The sequence below is a fragment of the Lissotriton helveticus genome, chromosome 3_1, assembly GCF_964261635.1.
Source record: "Lissotriton helveticus chromosome 3_1, aLisHel1.1, whole genome shotgun sequence".
In the NCBI taxonomy this organism is placed as follows: domain Eukaryota; kingdom Metazoa; phylum Chordata; class Amphibia; order Caudata; family Salamandridae; genus Lissotriton; species Lissotriton helveticus.
The window spans coordinates 794,394,584-794,416,816 of record NC_136061.1 but is presented as its reverse complement, the minus strand read 5'-3'; the positions used below and the strand labels follow the sequence as shown (position 1 = coordinate 794,416,816).

General features: G+C 36.4%; 1 protein-coding gene across 4 annotated transcripts in view; it reads left to right on the top strand.

The window, feature by feature from the left end:
* Positions 1–16,649, top strand: part of SOX6 (SRY-box transcription factor 6) — a 789,572-nt gene extending 772,923 nt beyond the window's left edge. For 3 of the 4 annotated variants that reach the window (XM_078681029.1, XM_078681026.1, XM_078681027.1), the window contains 2 exons: positions 8,073–8,289; positions 14,234–15,675. In XM_078681029.1, coding sequence (XP_078537155.1) covers positions 8,073–8,289; positions 14,234–14,537 — 521 coding nt within the window. In that variant the 3' untranslated portion in view covers positions 14,538–15,675. Of the gene's footprint in view, positions 1–8,072; positions 8,290–14,233 lie in introns of all 4 variants that reach the window. The other variant, XM_078681028.1, reaches the window with a different exon arrangement.
* Positions 16,650–22,233: the final 5,584 nt, after the last annotated feature.

Below are 22,233 nucleotides of genomic sequence, written 5' to 3'. Positions count from 1 at the left end.
CAACAACACACAAAACTAGTGCAAGCCTGGCTAAATGACCTGAACCTTGATGGCTTTAAACCCCAAATTTTGATCGAATGCCAAATCACTTAGATTCACCTTGGACACCAACCTCACCTTCAAGGAACACATTGGTAAAAAAAAAAAAAAAAAGTCATCCTGATACCAGTTTCCTCTTCAAAAGAAAGTAAAACAGTTTCTTCCTGAATGTGACTTCAGAACTGCTGTTCAAGCACTTGTACTCTCGCCTCTGGATGGTGGTGACACCCTGCTCCATTGCCTGTCAGTCTCCACACAGGTACCCTGTAAGGGCATCCTACTCACTGCAACATGTCTCATCTAGGGCCGGAAGATACATAATCACATCACTCCTAGTCTGAAAGAACTCCATTGGCTTTCCTTGGCAGGCCCGATCTTATTCAAAACCAGCTGCATTATTTACAAAGTCATCATGACCAGCACCCTTGCTTTACTTGCAGACAAGCTCACCATCTCTGATAACTCTAAGCACACTCACAATCAGGCCACCATTAGACTGCAGACTATGAAGTGCAGAAAAGAAAAAAACAAGGCATCAGGCCTTTTCCATCTCTTCAACCATGATTAACCAGGATCTGAAGCAACATCCCTAAATCCATAAGGAGTGCACTAACACTGTTACAATTTAGAAAAGAGCTGAAGATACACCTCTTTATAGAACACTATACCACGATGCAATAACAATTAACCAGCTACCTCTCCTATTAATCGTTGACTGCATGCTTGCCTTTGAGCCTGTAAAGCCCTCAGCTGCCTATTTGGTTTGGTTCAGACCATAAAGATACTACATACACACATAATGAAGGATCTTTTCTGCCTGAATGAACTGTTGTCCAAATCAGGAAAAGTGTTTTAACTTTCCCGAAAAAATACTTTCTAGGTCTAAAATTAACCTCTCTGCTGTGCTGCATTCAGAATGACCTGGGCCAGCTGCATTATGTTTAGGGTCTTCTTTCTGATATTGTAGGTTTGCTTATTTCAAAGCTTTAAGAAGAGCTGTACCTGCAATTGCCAATTGGTAATGGCCTCTGAAACTTGGCTTCCTCCTATGCTGCTAGGTATGGTTGCTCTGAGATTTTGATAGAGTGCACTGCTGCAAAAGGTAGGGTCTGACAACGGAATTGCATAGGAGGTGATAAGAGAGGAGATGCAGCCTCTACAAGGATGCACTGTTATCTTTGTCTCATCAACAAGACACATATATGTGGATGAGGTGATACTTGAAGAGGATAGGTCTTGTCATATGTGGATGGAAAACATGCTTGATATGTTGCAAGAGAAGGCATTTCATCTAGGCACTTCTCAAAATAGAAGAAAAACATTTTGCTAGGGTGATTAAGTCAAGTGCATGAGACACCTATCTGGGTGAAATTTAAATTACGCCAGCATAATTTGTGTAATATTAGGAATGTTGCACTTGTTACACTAATTCCAAAAATGGTGCCATTACTCCTCTTTGTATAATTGCGTGCCATTCGTGGTAAAAATGTACAGCAAAATTGAAATTTAAGGTAAACATTTACCGCAAATGCACAGCAACAACAGAACATGAGCAGCTGGTACCCAAAGTGCTATTTTTTTAATGCATCCTTGCACCAAAAACTGATGTGGCTATGCATTTGATGCTAAAATATAGTGAAAATTGACAGATTTGCATTGCATGTAATTATACATAATGTTGACTTCATTTTGCACAATTACATTCAAGCAAATGACACAAATTTCGGAGCCCTTCAATGTGTCTGTATTTCCAATTATTTCTAAAAACATTAATGTTTTGTTTTTATATAAAGTACTGAAAAAAGTGCAGCTACCTTTAAGATACTGTACCAAAAATGAACAGAACCTATCAGAGCAACAGACTATTAAAAAGGATAATGCAATTCTGGCAAAGCTGCAAATGATATTCATAAGTGACTTGGGTCCTCAAGACATACATAACTTACAATCTGGAGATGCAAAACACTTAAAAGAACAGGGGCAAGGCGCCGCAAATCATGAAAAAAATGGGCACTGTGTTTGAGATACACTGCAAAACATAATTGTTTAATTTGAGTGAGGGGCTCACTGATTGCCATGCATATTTGTGTGAAGGAGCTGCAATGAACTAGCAGTTTACATTCTCAAGTGGAAAGGCAGAGGAATAGTGCACTAAGGTTCCATAGATTTAGATCAGATGTGCATGTATGAACAGGAAAGTACAAAACAGGGATGATTCAAAATAACTATTTTAGAGCAATTTACTGATGGGAATTCTGCAGACAATGAGAACATATTTAGGTTGGATATACAGTGTAGTGCAGTGGGATTACATGAAAGGTGTCTGTGATTGTCAATGAAAAACTTTGGCTAGTGTTGGGAATGTAGGATGAAAGCTGGGGGCTATTTATGTGAACACCAGTTTAGTGATGGTGACATGATTGAAGGTTGTTCTAGGTGACAGAATATATGGTCAGGAGCATGCTTTCTAAGCTCCCAATGTAAATGAAATAGTGTTAGGATTGAGATGTTACAGAGAAATGGTTAAATGATGGAATGTGTGCACCATGAACTAAATTGCCTCTGGGTGCTTCAGGCTGAAATTAATATTTCACATTTTAAGTAGCAAATAAAACTTAAGAATTCTCCTAAGAGCTCGAATGGTATCAGCTAAAGGTACTGAGGTGCAGGCTTATAAAATGGCTTATCAAGGACAATGAGACTGTAGTGCAGAAGCCATCCCCAGACATTCACATCCAAGAAGAGCTTGAATACCCCAAAACTCTCTGTGATTTAACCCGAAGCTGTGAGCCAACAATACAAAACTGGATGTATCTGTTTACTCAAAACCCTCATCAACAGACATATCAATGCCATATAATTTCCAGAAAAGGTTCCACAGAAGCTCAAACAAACTGTCATAAACCCTCTTTCTACTGAAGACACTTAACATTACTCAGGTCCAAGAAAAAAATTAGATGGGTCACCGTCATTCCTTGCATGAACAATATTTTAACCATTCTACTGTACCGCAGCGAGAAACAAAACACTGCAGTGATCATAGCGGTTCAAATGAACCCCGACTATTTCAAAAGATCAGACCATCACCTGAAACCAGGTCCAAGCCAGCAATATGATTCTCCTTATAGTGTCAGCTGATTTCAGTGTATACAACCAAAACATATTCTACTGCTATGTCCGGTGATGAATTGTGAGATTGGTAGAATGGAATTGTAATGAATCTTATCTTTTCTTACTACGTATAGGCATTAGTTGAATTTAAATAGTTATTTTTAAGCTAATTGAACCACCAATTTCAGTATGCGCCAAGCTTCATCTTTACAACTGATTCTTTGGAATGCCTATATTTAGCACTTCTCAATAAAATAATGAAGAGCCTGTGATCTGAGACATTATCACATTTTCACTGGTGATAAACAGAGCTGGCAGCGGACACTGTTGACAAATCCTGAAATGCCTTAGCAAAATCCAGAGAATAATGTGGAAAAACTTGCTCTGCATCTGTGAAAAAAAGCCAGAGATCCTGTTCCTCGGTCCTCCAAATCCCCCGCCTATATTATTTAACTGCCCTTCATTGGCAGGGCCGCTACATCTTTCTTCTAAGAACTTATGAGTACATCTGAGACCTGTTTGTAGCTGCCTTGTGCTGTAACCAGATGACCTATATTGATATTTAAAGGATCAGGTGAAATTACCCTTACCTTGACATCACTGCACTGGCTCTCAATCACTCAATAAGTGTATTCTACAATCCTTTGTTGGTCACACTATATCTGGTGTTGGTATGCACCAAGTCTATCTAACCAATTTACTAGTTTCTGATTGATTGAATGCAAGAGGAGGGCTTGTTAATACCTTGTTTTTCTGCTCATGGATGAACAAGCCCTGTGGGGAAAGATTCCTTCACACTCAAGGCATGACCTAGTGGAAATCACTTTACCTGCTCCACCACCTAGAATCTAACTTACTGAAGTTAACAAAATGCCAACATGCCATTGTTCCATTTTGATTATGGACCTCAAAACTCTTTAGATTATAGGCAGTCTGATCATATATTTTATTTATGTAAAAAAACGATGAAAGAAAAAGAAAAAATAACATACTTGTGGAACATGGAGAAGCTGGGAATGTCCTCGATTGGTAATCTTGCCACAAGACTGACATAGTTGTAAATCCAGCAAGTAAGGGGTCAGGCGACTTTAACTCTGTCCCCAAGACAAGGCTAAGATCATCACACATGGCATTATGTGTATGTAATATATAATAGATGACTTAGTTAATGATATCACCAATTATATCACAATTTATATGAAATATCTCACAAATATTTCACTGGAGTATGCTCGCAAATGTAACCTGTTTTTGCAATTTCTAACTCTCCACGGGGCCTGACTTTCCAAGGGTCCCTGAGCTACTCTAAAAATCAAACATATGCAATGTTATTTAAGTTGATAACTTATGGTGACATTTTTACCGAATAAAGAAAGTGTATCGTATCGATAAGTAAATAACTGGAAGTAGTATGTGTTGCCTCCTACAATAAATACCAAGGTTTAAGCTATTGAAATGTGTATGTTTTGTGACAACAATTGTTGTATCAGGTACACAAATAAGCATGTGCTATAAGTGCACCCGTAGTCACGTTGCTACCTGAAAATGAATCATTAATGAGGAACGTGAAGGGTTATTTGAGCTTCAAAATTGCACTGCGTTCCTCAACACTCCGCTCACTGAACAATGAAACAGTTTTCAAACGTGCACTCCATTAGATGTACAACATGTGCACACAACCATTGCTGTAATACCTGATCCTAACATTAGCATTGTACATTATTTACCACAGCTGCTTCTGTTTTTCTTCTCCTGTAAACATAAAAAGCAATTTCATCATTCTGCCTTCAACTGTTTCCTATGTCTCTATAAACAGTGCAACAGATTTGAATACTTTTGCTAGTTTTGTGTAAACTGTTTTACCATGTCCAGAGCACGGAATGAGTTTACAATGCTTCAAGTGGTACATATATTGGAAAATGGGTTTTCCTTTATTAAAGAAAAGCCTTGGGAGCACAGCTCAAAACACTTGGTTTATCTACATGCCTGTTATGCAAAGCAGAATTGAGGGAACAAAACCCACTCTAAACATTTATAAGCAAATACTACAAGCGAGCATGCGGTGAATTGTACCCAGTCATCTGATTTTCAGGAAAAAACTGAAAACGCTGCTATTCCCAAAATAAAGTCCCCTCCTTTTCTCCTCTGGTCTCCACAAATGTTATAGCGCGGGGATGCCTCCGGGTCACCAGGCGCTCTACAAATCGCTAAAATAAAAAATAAATAAAAAATAAATAGACTATCAACACCCCATCGATTGCCATACGGTGGTGTAAACAGTTATATAGAGTTCAGAGCTGTCCCGCTGGTGCAATTTGCAATATTGCTTTGGTAGGTAGGAGACAGATGATTTGATTAACTGAAAATTTATGTTGAGTTTCTAGTTCTCATTTTGCTTTAGCCCGTCTTCAGATGTTTTAAGATGAAATTGCATACAAAAAAGTGATGGATGGAATGCTTGAATTACTCTCAGCCACAGGTAGTTTCTTGGAGCCACAATCCAATCCATCGCAATTTTGCACACCATATCACCTCAGTTTGGACCCAGTTATGTGCAAATCAATCTTGACCCTGCTCCAATCGGAATAGTCGCACCTTAACTGCCAAGCCAGGTCCTCCCTGAAGAGGAACACAAGCAACCCACTACAGGTTATGCCCTAATTATGGGCTCATCAACCGGGTACAAATTGGTTCCAGTGACACCATTTGCACAGGACCCAAATCTGGGGACAACCGTCCCACTTAGGGTGACACACTAAAGTATACAAAAAAGTTAGGGCTGGAATGCTTGAATTAGACTCAGCCACTTGTAATTACTTAGGCCGCATCCCAATACATTATTATTTTGCACGTCATGTCACCTCAGTTTGGACCCAGTTATATGCAAATCAGTCTTGATCCTGATCCAATCGGAACATTCTAGCCCCAATGCAAGCCAGGTCTTCCCTGAACTGGAACACAAGCAACCTAGGACCGGTTTAGCTCAAGTAATGGGCTCATCAGTTGGGTACAACCGGCAGTTCGGGCTGGACTGTACCCGTGAGGAGCAGCATCAATACTGATTTGCATTTGGCTGAGTTCAAACTGAGGTGGCAGGATAGGTGAAAAACGATGGACTGGGATGCGGCCCTGAGTGAATGTCAGTGGCTGAGATTCATTTAAGCAGTCGATGTATCACCTTGTTGCTTTTGTATTAAGATGAAATATTGTCATGTGGAAGTTATCATACAGGTGATGGGTCCTTGTCTTCAAGGTGGTGATCACTGTCTGGAATATCATTCTTGCAATAGGTCAAGGTAATATAGCTACAGTTATAGGGAACAGCAGGACTCAAATAATCCTACATATGAATAGAATGTTAAGATGCTGCTATACAAATGTACATAACCAGTTTTGTGAAGCTCAATCTGCTGTGCTGTTTATAAAACTTGTTCTGCAGTTGAGAGGCATCTCTAGCTCCACATGCTACCTCCAGAGTGCAAGCACAGTAGAGTCTGATAAATCCTTGCCTGAACACCTGCACCCAGGTGGCTACAGCATCATTATCCTTGCAAAAGGACTCTGCAATATTGGTCTTTATGGAAAATACTTGTCTCACTGCTTGTACTCAGTTTATTGCGTGGGATGTTATGAAGGAGCAACAACCTGCGTACCTGCCACTATTTACAGCGTCCAGAGATTTCTTACTACTGTGAGGTTAATTCTGTTGCGATGGCCAATGAGCCAGAATGGACATGCGGTGTTGGGTTCAGGGAGCAGCACGTAGCGTGAGAGCACAGACATGCTTGTGCCCCCCTCCCCTCAGACACAGTGGAAGTGATGGTACTGTAGTAAACGTTACATTGTTCCTAATGTTACATTGCTTGCTAAAAGTAAATGATTGAAAACAACAGTAAACCTGGAAACGCTCTTGCTAGGACAAACGCTTCTCTGTTAAATTAAACCTTTACAACTGCATTGGTAGATGAATTTTAAGAATGCACATATGTTTCTGAACAGACGCGAACATTAACGTTTGCTTATGCTACAAACAATATGCCTTTATGTCTCTTAAAACTCTTTTTGGTTTGAGGATCATACAGTAAATTGCTGTAATACATAACCAAAAAGGCTATTAATATATTCCTTATTCTGACGGAAAGATGGATGTGGGCAAATTTGCAAGATCCACAATATACACATTTAAATAAATCAAACAAATTTAGTTGGGCGCACTGCATTGCATTTGAAGATGCAGTGCACACAACGAAATTCGTTTGATTTATTTAAATGTATACTTACCTGCAAACCTCCATTATCCATACATTACTAACCCCCACCCCGCCCCTCCCCCTCCCCACGTCACCGCCCCGGCAGGTACTCCCCTGCCGACCGCGGCTGAAATTGGGAGGTTTACGGATCACTTTCTGATATCTTATCAATACCTAAATTACAATTATTATGGTTTAACCCACAACTGATTATCTGCTTGCTAACATGCTTATTGAAGGAGTCTCTCTATTATTGACCTGAACAAAAATCTACTACTCGGGTAGTAATTTTTTAGGATGAGATAGATACCCATAGTCTGACAGTTTTTTAAAGACAACTTTTATTGAAAAGAAGAGTACAAAGAATGCATTAGCTTGTTGGGAAGTGAAATACTTTCCGAGAATAAAATGTGACATTTATTTAAGGAAGACTGGAGTGATTTTAACATTATTTCACAATACTAATTTCTTAATATTTTCAATATTCCTTATGGTAAAGTAACTAGATTTGCAAATCACAGTAGTAACCAAGACACACCTAATCTCACTTTTCTACTTTCGCTGTCATAGGACAATTTAGTAATGGTGATTAAAAAAAAATCTGCACCAGTAATTATGATTGTATATCAGGATCAATAAAACCAGATTTTTCTTTGATATTTATACATGCAGGTTCTCGCTGGAAAGCCATGTCCAATCAAGAGAAGCAACCTTACTATGAGGAGCAGGCCCGGCTAAGTAAGATCCATCTAGAGAAGTATCCAAACTATAAGTACAAACCTCGGCCAAAGCGTACCTGTATCGTTGACGGCAAGAAACTGCGCATTGGAGAGTACAAACAACTGATGAGGTCTCGGAGACAGGAGATGAGGCAATTCTTCACTGTTGGGTAAGAGCAATCTGTGCTGTGCTCATTATGATGAGGTGCTACCCTAGCTGTTCTTTCATAGGTGCCTCACATAGTTAGTTCTTTACTGTGGTTGAACCAGCACCACACTTATGATGTGAGGTGGAAATAGGCAACCGGTGCACATCATTTCAGAGCACTTGACAGGGCAGGGAGCTCTTCTGGCACACTATGTATGGGGGATATGCAGTCCTTGATGTGATCCCCATAAAGTGCCCTAAGGCAACTCTGTTGTGTCCGTTAACATGAACCCTGTTACTCACACAATAGAACTGTGATTAGTTTTAGCAACGCCTCCTCATGAGTGGGCACACCTACTGTCTGTGGATGTAATTTTGATCCAATCTATAGTCCACCTCCTAAGTGGATTTGTACTCAGCATACCAAAATGTAAAAGAGTACACTCCTTACATGATATGTCCAAAAGGCAAAAATTGCGGAAGAGCTGAGAAAAAGAAACAAAGGCATTTCACGTTAACACCTTGTGGAGCTTAATAAATGCAAAGCTCATATATGATCGCAGACTTCTGAAAAGCTCAATTTTTCTCGGCCTTGCTCTACTCCTGTGGGCAACTTGTCTAATTGTTTTTTTCATTCCTGTCGCTTTCTGTCTAGACATTCGTTTTAGCAAACATGTATACTTTCTATCACTCTTTTTGGAGTTAAAATGCCTCTATTACATACATTTAAATACTTGCATCCATAACCCCTAAACATAAAACATGTGTCTAGCGTAAGTGCAGTGCTGCTGAAGTAATTAAAATATATACTTACAGTGAATTACAACAATTCTGTGAGAGAGAAGCACCATCGCCTGTACGAACCTGTGGCTCCCACCACGAAAGTGTTTATGCCAATAGTGAATGTGCTCACATACCTTTCCAGAGAGGGGGGTACAATGTAATTAATAAACTTAAAACAAAACAATAAAGGAGAAATCCAGGTACTGATAGATTTCTCAGTTGCTATTTAGACCTTGGCTTTCTCTCTGCCTTTAAGATAATCTTCTCTTTTGCCATGTGAATCAAGCTCATTCTAAGCTGAAGAGAGTGCAGTGTTAAATACAGTTTTCACCAGATCCTTAATGCAGTTTCCTCTAATCACTTGCCTTCCGAGCCCTTTGCCACACTTGCATTGTTTCACCTTTTCTCACTTTAACCCTAAACACCTTTCTCCTCAGTAGTAACAATGTGATGCTCAGTTCTATGTTATGCGACAGCTTGATTTTGACATCAGACTCGTGAAATGACCAAAGAAAGAAAGAAAGAAAGTAATATCTGAATGCTCTCAGGGGACAGAAAAATTTGACTAGTCTTTCAAGTGTTTAACCAATTGACTTACCATAATTTGATTGTTTTATCAAGGATCCTTAGCAGTGAAACTGTGAATAATACCATACAGAAAGCAGATTTAATCAGAATAACCTGACAGTAGCATTTGTTACGAGACTGTTAAATAACATATTAGGTTGATTTTTCCAAGTCCGTCTTTGGACAATATGTTTTAGTGGAGTGTAAACGCACACTAAAGGCATGGGCTGAAAATCAGTGTTTTGACATCTGTCTGAATATTTTATTAAACGTTGACTTCACACTTTTGGTAAAATATAAAGCATATTAGTAAACTATTAAATACAATTAAAAAACATTTCCACACAGGACATATTTAAAAGTAGTAAAAACATATCCCACACCCAAAGGCAATGTTTTTATTAAAATATAGTGTAATGCCAACACGAATTGCTATATTTCAATCAGATTATCATAACATAAAGAAGCGTCAGAAAACTGTAATCACTGAAAAAAATTCCAATTATTTTCCAGTTATCTACCTACAATGAGAAATATGAAGCTGGATACTGTGGGGATTGGGCTGGTGTCTGCAGTTCATTCTGCAATGTATGGGGGCAGGAGCATAGCAATAAAACACAGCAGTGGTCTAAACCTCTGTCCAATGAGTGTTTGACATGCTCACATCCCCATTTTGCTTTTAGACGCAAGAGTAAGAGACTCCGCTTAGGATTTAATATAGGTTTATATCGAAGAAATTCAGCAAATGAGCCTAAGTTAAGCTTCTCAAGGAAAAATCTTGTCTCTCTAACTGCTGATTGAACAGGCACTGTATCCGCCTGCTTCTATAAAGTTCATATGGAAGTCAGGGAATATATATTCTAAAGTGTCACACTACACTAAGCTGACCAATGTTTCCAGTTTTAAAAACCTTGCAGGACAGTGAAGTGATGTACTTGACATAGCTTCTAAAATATTAGTCAGTTCAATTGAACCAAGCATCATTGTAATTTGAGAAGGAATAAAGTCAATGCTGCCTTATTGAAATAAAAAAAGTGATTAAAGTTGAGTCAGATCGGTAGCATCAACATGTTTTTTAAGTTTTCATTATTGCAGTAGTATCTAGGACTCAATAAGGTTAATAAATCTATTATATACATGATTTTATGTATTTACATATTATATACATGGTATATTCTGATATATACATGGCTATTTTTAAATGACTGTATGGGAATAAAGGCATATTAACCATTATTTCAACATTAACAAAGTAGACTCTTTCTAGAAGTGATTTTATTTTTGCTAATTTGTAAACATTTTATTTAGAATAATGTAGGTGTAACTGAGGTTACATGAAGTCTGACCCCGGGCGAAGCTGGGGTAGTGAGACTACGCGAAGGTCCACGGAGTTGGGGAAAACTCAGTGGAACTCTACTCCGCAACCCATCTCCACCCCCCCAATAAAAGAACAGTTACACATTAATTTAAAATTAAATAAAAACACACTTACCTGTGCTACGGCGTCCCCAGTTGCCCTCCTTCTCCTCGCCGTCTCTGTCCTACATGGGACGTACAGCATGAGAGAACTGCGCATGGAGAGAGACTGCGGGGAGGAGGGCATCCCAGGGACGCCGCAGTACAGGTAAGGGTGTTTTTATTTCATTTTATATTAGTTTGTAACTATTTTAGGGGGGTGGAGGCAAGCGGCCTATTGCAGGGGTGGGGGGCGGACTGGCTAACTTCACTGTGCTGCATAGTCAGAGTTTTGCCCTATACTCGGCATTCCTAGAAAAGCGTGGAGTGGGCAAATCTCTGCATGAGTGAACGCCCAGGGTTAATAAAGACCTTTCATGAAAGTATAAAATTAAATATATTGGAATAGTGTGTGCGTTTGCAATTAATGAAGCTAAGGTACAACAGAGCATAGAAAACCGAGATGAAAGGTAACATAGATGACAGTTGCCGTCCGTAATTACATTTAGATGAAACAATGGTGGCTTGCAGTTTTAGGCTATCAGGCATCTTTTAGTATATTTAACCTAAATACCTTTCCTTACGAATGTTGATTTTCCTATGTAATTAATTGTTATTGGGTAAACACATATATGAGTGCTGCAACTCCCACAAAGATATAGCATAATATTCAGAAACTTCAAACTCTGTTCTCTACAGTTTTAGAATTCGATGGAGTTGAGCACAAACAAGCGAAAGAGTTTCTAAAATCCAATCCTTCCTATTTTATTGCATATCATGTTTATTTACAGCGTAAAATAACTTAAAATATTCTTTCCAAAGGGAAAAAGATTAAAGTGATCGCTCTCACTCTATTTATCCATAAGTAAATTATGAAAAAAAAACTAAAATAGGAAATGCTAATAGGCAATGCCAAATGCTATCTTGTCCCCATGTCATCTTGCAGTGTTTCAACATTAGTAATAAAATATAATTAGATCATTCTTTTAGATGGCTACGCCATCAGATTGGAGGTCTTTTTCTTTTTATAATCTACTGGATGGCAACAAATATGAAAGCGAGAGATCTTTGATTGATTGATAATTTTAAAATAACCTCATTTGCTAAAATAAAAGGTGAAACAATTTAAACGCTTAACTGCGTGTGAATTCCGCCGCGGTGCGGTGGTTTGATTAAGTGGGCTGGGCCGCGCCGGTCAACGGACGTGCGCAGCACTACAGAGGTAGTTCTCGCAATGGCCGGTGGCTGACAAGGGCAATGAAGGGGTTATGGTCAATCTATCATTTTATCTCTTTCACATGTAAATCTTGTCAGGATTGTGCCATTGAATTCTACTATTAAAATTGAATTTCTGATCTTTCATCTGACTTTTTTAGAAGATATTTCCTCATCTCATTACCGCTGTTAATACATATTATTTAAGAATCATTTAATGTTTTGTGTGTAATTAAAAATTGGTATCTCCTCCACTCGCTGTCACTCTTTATTGTCGTAGAACCTAATTGCTATTTTTTAGTCAGACAGATGTGATTAACACAATTTATCCAGTTGCAGCTCAAGTGATCTGGAGTAACTTTGCAGCCTTTGCATACATTCTGACTAAATTATTTCAAGAATACCTTCCATAATGGAGTTGATCTACAAATCAACAGTAGGAAAAGTAATTGTCACTATCATAGCAAAGTGTGCGAAATTGCAAATAGTTCAAATTCTGCAAAATTAGATTCTTGTCATCTTCAGACCCTTGATTTCTCACAGACTTTAATATGGAGTATGTTTATGAATATCATTTGCCATTGCTTCAAAATGGAGAAGCATCCACATATGGTTTGAGACATTCTGTATGCTCACAAAGGTTTCCACAGATCACTTGGTACATGCTCTCACAACATGCAACAAGTAACCACCTTCTGAGGGGTATGAAGAATGAGCACCCATATCAAATTATGCACTAAAGGCAGAAAAGGAGTCAATTAGACATAACTGAAATTTTGAGTCACAGTTTCCACATACAGCACATGCAATATGATCCTATAGAGTTCAATAATAGACTGGCAATCAAGGAATAGGTTGCCTAAACTTTCTGTAAAAGCAAGGAAGTAAAAGCTTAGATAGCAGTCATGACCATTGAGAACAGAAGCTGAAAAAAGGGCCAAGATGAAGAATGGGATCACATCCTGGTGCTGCTGTTCTACCAAGACAAGACAGACTGAGAGAAAAATAAATAACTTTAGAAAGATAATGGGCGAGCTATTGAATAGTGGCTACCTAATAACTCTGAGAGAGTGGCAAGTACTATTCCTTATAGAATAATTAAGGAAATTGTACAGACTACACTAACTGAATCAGTAGAAAGACTTATGTTCAAAATGCAGTCAAAAGTTTGCAGTGCCCTCTCCTCTCGCCTCCTCCCATAGCTATCATGTGTTAACTGTATTTCATCAGTTGCAGGGCTAGGGCTCTGAATGTGAAGCAGTGGTAATATTAGGGTTAGCTTGAGCTATGGATAATGCACTTATCTAATTATGAATCATTTAAATCTTTGTAAAGCACCATTTCCTATTGCAGTGATCAGAATGCATTTAAAATAATTATTGAAATCACTTCTTTCTTACATTTTCATGGTCTAAATAACATTAAAATAGTAGTAAATATTTAATCAAATATAAGTGTATATGTACAAATATATTCAAACAAGATCCTCTTGAATTAAAGTGGGAACTGCAGGGTTTCAACAGACCTGACAATGAAGATGCTATCAATATCATTATTAATGTCTAAGGTTGTTTTGCACTGGAGGTGACAGAATATGTTTACTTCTGTTGGTATTAATCTTAGCAGTAGGATTTGCAATAATGGTAAAGTAGCAGTAGCAGTGACAGTAGTAGTATCAGAGGCAGTAGTAGAAAACATAATGCTGTTACTATGACACCTATTACAGTGCTTACACAAGCGGTACATTGTCAGTCAAATATAAGGCAGACCTATACTGAAATTTCTCTCCACTTTCAGAGTGTCATAGTTTTGCAAAATTTCACATTCAATTACAAACATGTTTAAGAGTGGTTAATTAAATGTGAAAATCTTAAGGTATATGTGAAAAGATATTGATTGTTATATTACATCAACTCAAATAATGTTTTTTTGTTATCTTTCAATAGACAACAACCACAGATTCCAATCACCACAGCAACAGGTGTTATGTACCCGGGTGCCATTAGCATGTCGGCCACCACACCCTCTCCTCAGATGACATCTGATTGCTCAAGTGCCTCTGCCAGCCCAGAGCCTAGCATCCCTGTAATCCAGAGCACTTATGGTATGAAGATGGACGGCGGAAGCCTGGCAGGAAATGATTTGATGAACGGCGAAGATGAAATGGAAATGTTTGATGACTATGAAGATGATCCCAAATCAGACTATAGTAGTGACAATGACGCTCATGAGCCTGTCAATGCCAACTGAGGAAAAGCTCTTGGCAGGACAAATACAAAGTACTCTTGAATTTCTTTTGGAGGGCGACTTCCAACAAAACGTTCTTAAGGAGCCTGCAGCATGTGTGGCTCTCATCGTTACTTCAGCAGAATGGTCTTAAATGTTTCTATATGTGTGAGACAGATTGATTTTTCTCCCTAGTTTTTCATTGTTTTTTACTTAGGCAAAAATCCATAAAATATCAAGCAACACAACTTGGTAACTTACAGTTGTGAATCCATAACTGTATGTTAAGTTTAACTCTTTATAGTCTCTCCTTCATACTGATGTTAATATAGTTGTAAGTTACTGTTTTTGGATGGGGTAAGACATTCTCACTCAGGTATGCTGTGTCAGCCAACAGGTTGTGAATGTGATTTTTATTCAGAATTATTCAAAAGAAATAACTACCAATTTAGTTTTTGCATATTTTGGATGCAAATGAGTCCACAAATTCTCATTGATACATCAACAACAAAAACGTTCAGAATTGCATTTTACTTTCCTTTTCACATGTATATTTTGATATCAATTGTGCCAAACATTTTCATACATTTTGAATCTTAACATTTGGAACGTCTTAAAGGAGGCACTGCAAAGTCTTAGAGAATCCTTGGCATGTTAAATAACAGAGTCAGATATAGGTTATTCAAAATGTGTCAAAGTACTCAGGAATCTTTGGACATGGTAGTAATGAAAATTGGTTGTCCACGTGTGTGCATAACTGTGTTTGCCTCTTCATATGCTATTGGTTTAAAAGAAAATATAAAAATATTGCTCCCTTTGCATATCATAGTTATTGATGGAAAGTCTTGCATTTCTAAAATTCTTTTCAATACTAGGTAATATTTTCACCTTAAAGTGGAAATTACTAGCCACATTGCCTGGCAAAATTTTGAGACTGTGCCGTTTAGGCATTTGTTTTTACTAAACAACAATTTTGACAATATCTCACATAGCCCCTATCCACAACTTCTTTATATCTATCTCTTCATAATTCTGGACTATTATAAGATACTGAGCACTATTATACTTGTTCATACATTTAATGAACATTGCTTTATGAAGAATTGTACACAAGAGAGTAATTCACCAGTTACTGACAAATTCTGTCTTAAAACGTTTACCTCACCCTTGATGCAAGCCAAAGCGTTCCGTCTTAACATATTTTGTCTTAAGGTATTCATTCCAGAACGCCCAGGGTCCAAATGCATAATTTGTTTCTTTAAAAAACAAACCATTCATTGACAGTATTATACAGATGGTAATATGTAATTTAATCACTAGACAATTTTCTTTGAACTTCAAAATGGTTAAACTTGTCACATTAATTCCCATACAAATGACCTCATATTATAATTCACCAAAGCCCTAATGACATTCTGAAATGTTAGCATACATGCTTTATATTTTGAGGCAGATCCACATAGCCGACACTGACAGTTGGAATATGTTGAATTTTCCCTTACTAGTGCCACGTATATTAAGTAACAAAGCAGAGAAGAGTAAGTGTGAATGTAGGTTAAGAAAGTGAACATATTGTCCCAGGCAGAGATAAAAATTGGGCGAATAAATGTGCAATGCACAATTACCCTAAACCTAAAGTAGTGCATTGACCACTTTTGGGCAATCAGCAGAAGTAAGGTGTTTGGAACCAGACATACGCATATGAATATTAAATGATTTATAGATTTGAATACCAACAATGAGAACATGTCAACAATCAGTAGATATACTTTGTTACCTGTCAATCAGACCCTACATATATTTTTTATAATACAAGATAGCCAGTAGTCGATAATCAGTACCTCACAGCATTATGTAAGCTTAGTCATGAAATATATCAGACAAATCATTGGTATAACTAAATGTAAGTCAAATACAATTTTTTAAACCTGTGGTGCATGCTAAATAACATGGACCAAGCATGTAGTGGGTACGTTTATGTCCTTTTATTCAGAAATACATTTGTAGCAACTATCATACATGAATGTAGAATTTGAGTGTGAATAAGCAAATATATTTAGTCCATAATTTTCATTACATACCACTATCTTTAAGGCGCTTAACATTAAAATGACAACAAAGTAGTCTTCTTTTAAATTGTCACTATCCTATATCTTCTTAATGTCATGTTCAAGTGGTCATAAAGTGATAACATACTTCTTACCTATGCTAAATAAGTGGTAACAAAGGACAAAATGCTTTTATTTCCCTCACTATGTTAGGTGTACATCTATTTGACCATACAAATAGGTAAGCCTTTTATCATGAAAATGTATTAAGTAAATATATATGCAAAAGACTAGCACCGAAACATAATTTCTCTCAAGCCTAAACTTGTGTATATATCCATCTAATCTGTTCTTTAGTCATAGAGCAGTACTGGTTATGTCATAGGATATTAACACAATTTTGTGCACGTAATATAATGTTATCCAATATTCGTACTGAGTATGAGGTTTACAATCAATAATTGTAATCTTGTATATATGTCCATTACCCTCATGTTCGCAAAAAAGACTATTTGTATGTGTTTAGGTGTGGAAAGCCACCAACTAGTGTACTGACTACTTCACAACCATTGGCTAGTATCTAGCCACAGATGTTAGTGGATATGTTCAACATTTGCCTATAATGCTAATAGATATAACCATAGTGTTAATTTGGCATAGAATTCCTACAGGTTCTAACTTGAACAGAAAAGAATACTTTTATGGAGATATTCTAGATCCAGAGATATATCAGTATTAAAGGTCATGATGTTTATGAACAATTTAATTTATTATGTGACCATGACTCTTCCTATATACTAGAGTAGTTAACACAAAATCACATTTAATCATTATTAGATTGAAAACTAACATGAAGAAGTTTTCCTTCCACTTGGAAAAAAACCTTTTACATTTTTAGTATTACACTTTAAATTACTGTTGTCCCAAATACTGGAAAAGCATGCATTTTGTCATAGCTGGTGTTTACTCTCAAAGTGGATAGAGGTACTGACCGCTTTTTTCTTAATATTACCCTGGACATGCATCTGTACATCAGGTTGGACTAAAACTTTCTTTTGACAACATATTTATTGAAGTCTTATACAATTGCTCCTATTTACTTGATTTCTATTTATCTTTTATTGTTTCTTTTCAGTGTGTTCTTTTCTCATTCTATCAGTTATTTCTTTCTTCTGTATGTCTTTATTCATATTTGGTCACTAAATTTATTTTACATTTTCATGCTTTTTCTAGAGTGCTTTATTGCTATACTTTGTAAGGTATGTTAATATTTTTTGCACACAGGCAAACATTTAGATTAGTGTTGATTTTTTTTCTTCATGACCATGCCAAAACAATATTCAGCAGGCTGGTGGAGAACAAGTAACTGTTCTTTAAGATTGAAACTTGATTTTGCTTGTAGTACAAAAACACACATAAACAGATGTTGTTTCATAAGTGTTATAAGCACTGGAGATAAATTGTATTTTTATCACTTCTGACTAATGTGAAAATGTTGTATGAAAACTACACGAACAAAAGTCATCTGTTTTGACTCGTGTGGGTATGCCCCACAGTTGCCGGCTTAGAGTCATTTTATGTCTTGTTATTTCATTATTTATGCAAATATGTTTATTGTTGAACTTTGTATTTGCGCCAGCTCTGCCTCAGTGCTGTTGCTGTGTCACCTAGCTACTTACTTAAAGATGATTGGCAGGTTAACATTTCCTCTCCATGTAAAATTGATTATACTTATTAAAAAGGTGTAATACATTTGAATCTAAATTGTGCATATCAGCATAAAAAATATTTATTAGCCACCAGTGGCTCTAAAACTATTAATGAACAGAAATAAGGACAATCAAAGGAACAACACCTTAATGTCCAAAGGTGATATCGAAACAAAATGTAATGATTTAACCATCTCATTTGTTTATGAAATTGTGTAAATATATCATAGGAAATTGAATTTTATTTTTTTGTTCATCAATAGTTAGCAAAGTATAAGTTATGTGTTGACCTTTTGTAGGTCTGTTTCAGTGTGTGTTAGTCCTCATGAAAAGAGAAATGCTGACATGTCTCCATACCTCATCTAGATGCTAAAATTTCACTCACAGTGAAAGAGAAACGTTGGAGCTTTTGATCTGAACAGCAAGATGCCTCAGTTGTTCTCTCCCAAAATTATGAACACAGAGGCCCACAATGTGAAATTAAATAATTGTGAAATAAAATAGAACAAGGTTGCTGACATACACACCATTTTAGACTAATCAGTGCTCAAAAACTTTAGTGAAGCCAAACTCCACAGGGAGACTTGGTTACTGTGTAACTGTTGGTGAACTAAATTTTGTGGATCAACATTTTTGCGAAAGACAAAGACAGATTACATGCACGTTAGTAAATATCCTGAAAATCAGGTGCTACTCCAGACACATAGATTTCTCAGCATTTAATCTCAGACATGTATTAGGAACTACAGATGGAAAGCTGTAGCATAAAAGAAGGTCTGATTCCTTTGTAAATAAAGTATAAAGAATACACAATGAGGGCCCAATAATGCTATAGGCAGATTTTAGTGGCATCAGTCACAAGACTAAAGTCTTTCTGGTGTAGAAAAGTCACAAAGCCGACAGAAGGCATTATTATAACTATTTGAAAAGTAAACCATTAATTTCTCTATGTTGTACATGATGTGGTATGTGCTCCTTTCTTAAAAATAGTTGAAAATCTGACAATCAAAGTGGTAAAGTCAACCCACTAAACACAAGTTTAGCTAATACTATTGCAAATTGCAACCCATGCATCTGGTTAAGCACATACATATATGCCTTGGACAAAAATATTAGTAATTTATCTGATGTTCATTCTTTAGCTTCCATATTTCATGTTATCATGCGTTGAGAATTCAGCCAGCAAACATCAGTAGCCACAATCTGCTAACTTGATTGCTATAATAAATGCCACATTGGTACTTGCAACTAGATCATTTATTCAGTTTTGAAGCACATGTCTGCTGGGTCATATTCAACAATGTGTGATTAATTGCATAAGCAAAGTGCCAACCTAGTCATTTTATTTCCCACAGAGTTTGATGTTAAAGATGACAAAGCAGTATAATTACAATAAGTGTTGTTGGAAACGGCTAGCACTAAGAGGCCTGTCTGTTGAAAGACCTATACTTGAGAAAGCAATCTAATACTGTATTAGCATTTCCATACGTCTGTAACATAACAACCAAAATAGTGCCAGAAGTTAACAGTGACTGAGCTTTAGTGTCTTCATAATAATTGTCAAGTCATAATTCATAATTGTATCTATTTTATAAACTCCATATATCCATATTTACTTATGGAAGACATCTTTGCTGGGTGTTCAAATGTATCGCAAATGTTGCTATTTAAGCAAAGTAGATGAAGTAAGGAACATGAATTTGAAATAACAAACATCACTTATATATAAGTCAAAACTCTATGAGAAATAATTGGGGTTTTAATTAACACTATGGGTTGCGAAATAAACTCAATTGTCATTTCAGTATAGTACCAAATTCTATGTTGGATTAACTATTTTCTCCTCATTTACATACACAGCACACATATGTACATCATTGACAGTTTGATGTCCTTGCCACCATGAAGCTGTTCAAATAATTGTACCCTTCAATTTATGGATGTACAATTTCTAATTTAGAGACTCGTACCTAATTTACACATACTTCAACTGTACAAACACCAAGGGAAGAAAAGATTATTACAAAGCATTATAAAGTGCAGACAACTAGCCATACAGCATTAGCCATGCAATGGATATTTCTGTGTATCCAACAGAAGACATGCACTATGAATGGTGCAATACTTCATACATATAATCAACAGGTTAAAACATTGCAAATACATGATTATGCCAAGAACAGACATAAAATATACCTTGTGATGTAATGTAATGTTAATTTACTTATATTTGGTTATTTTGAAAATAGTATTCAACTAATTTCACAAAGGTGAGAAATACCCACGAAGGTCTTCCCTTAATTCAGGCTGTCAAATGTCCTAAATTAGTCTCTTAGTAAACTCGTCTAACAAACTTTCCATGTAATTTTAGGAAGGGATTTGTTAATACTCCACAAGCCATACAATGCTAACAACTAGGGGCCTATTTACAAAGGTAAACTTACATGTGAGTAAATCCACCTGTGAAAGAGCACTCTTACACTTCTGAGTAACATTTTTCTATTTTCGGCTATTCACCATTTACGAGTGCAAAGTTACTCAAAAGTATAGCTTTACAGATCTCCACCCTCAAAGTAGGGGATAGAGCCAAATGTACAAGGGTGAAAGTGGCTACATTTAAAAACAAGCAGTAGCTGATCCTGCACCCGACATGGCCAACCACTGATACCACAGCACCCCTCTTCGAAATAATGGCGCTAGGGACTTAAAATTAAACCCCATATGAAAAACTGTTAAATTTAAATAATCCTGTTCAAATGTTAAAAATATATATACATTAAATTGAATGCTAAGTTATATATATATATATATTTGAAAAATCAATATTTAATGACAACATATTTTTAAAACTTTTGTAATTCAACATAACATTTTTAATGTGTAATGCATTATAAGTAAATACACACATTGTGCTTTAGGTAGGAATGTTTTTGATAACTCTTTAAATTAGAATTTTTATTTCATTTAAATCAATACATTATTTAATTAAACTTTAAGTAAATAGTTATGTTGCATTTTTTTTAAATGTTGTACTACTTTTATAGGGAGATCTCTGACCCAGTGGTGGGGATCACTTTACGGTAAAGTGCAGGGAAAAAATAAAACAAAATATAATAAGCTTTAAAAAAGTTTGTTAATTTTTGTGCTTGACATGATTGTAAACTAATGTTGTATCATTTTTTTAAATGTAGTACAAAATAAAAATTGCTCCAGTGAAATAAACCTAATTTTTGATTAAATGTAACTTTTATTTTAATATACCAAATTAAATCCTAAAATGTTTTCTAAAGTTTAAATTAAAACATCCCACATAAAGTATCTAATAATCATAGTTAAAATATTGCATTAATGTTTACATTCAAAAATGTTTATTAGACATTTTTTAAACTAAACAATAATTATGATATTTTTAACATTAAATTAAATTTCATTTATGTTGAAATAGTTTAAATAATTAAAAAAAACATTATTTCCTATGGGTTTTTACTTTAAGTCCCTAGCCCCATTAGCTTATATGAGATTGTGTTGCAGTCCCAGTGGTTTGGTAGCCAAATGTGGTATTGGACTTGCTCCAGCTCTGACCCAAAGTACATGTAATCCTGTTTTGGCTCGATGTGTCTGACTTCAGAAGTACAGTTTGTGAATAACAGTGACTTGCTCTTTTTTGTGGGTGGACGACTGTCTTATTATCTATCCACTCTTCCTGGCTCTTCCTACCTTTACTGTTAAGTAGTAAACTTACATGTGTGAGGATCTTCCCATAGAAAACTTAGGAGAGGTGGAGAGTTCCCCCTTGAGGTTTGTGAACAGCATTGTAAAACGTTAGTAGTACTAATATTGTACTACTAAAGTACTACAAAATACAGTTTGTATATAGGGCCCCTCATTTCCAAAATATCGTAAAAGAGGAAACATAGCACACAATATACTCATAGCTCTACCTGTCATATAAAGAGCAGCACA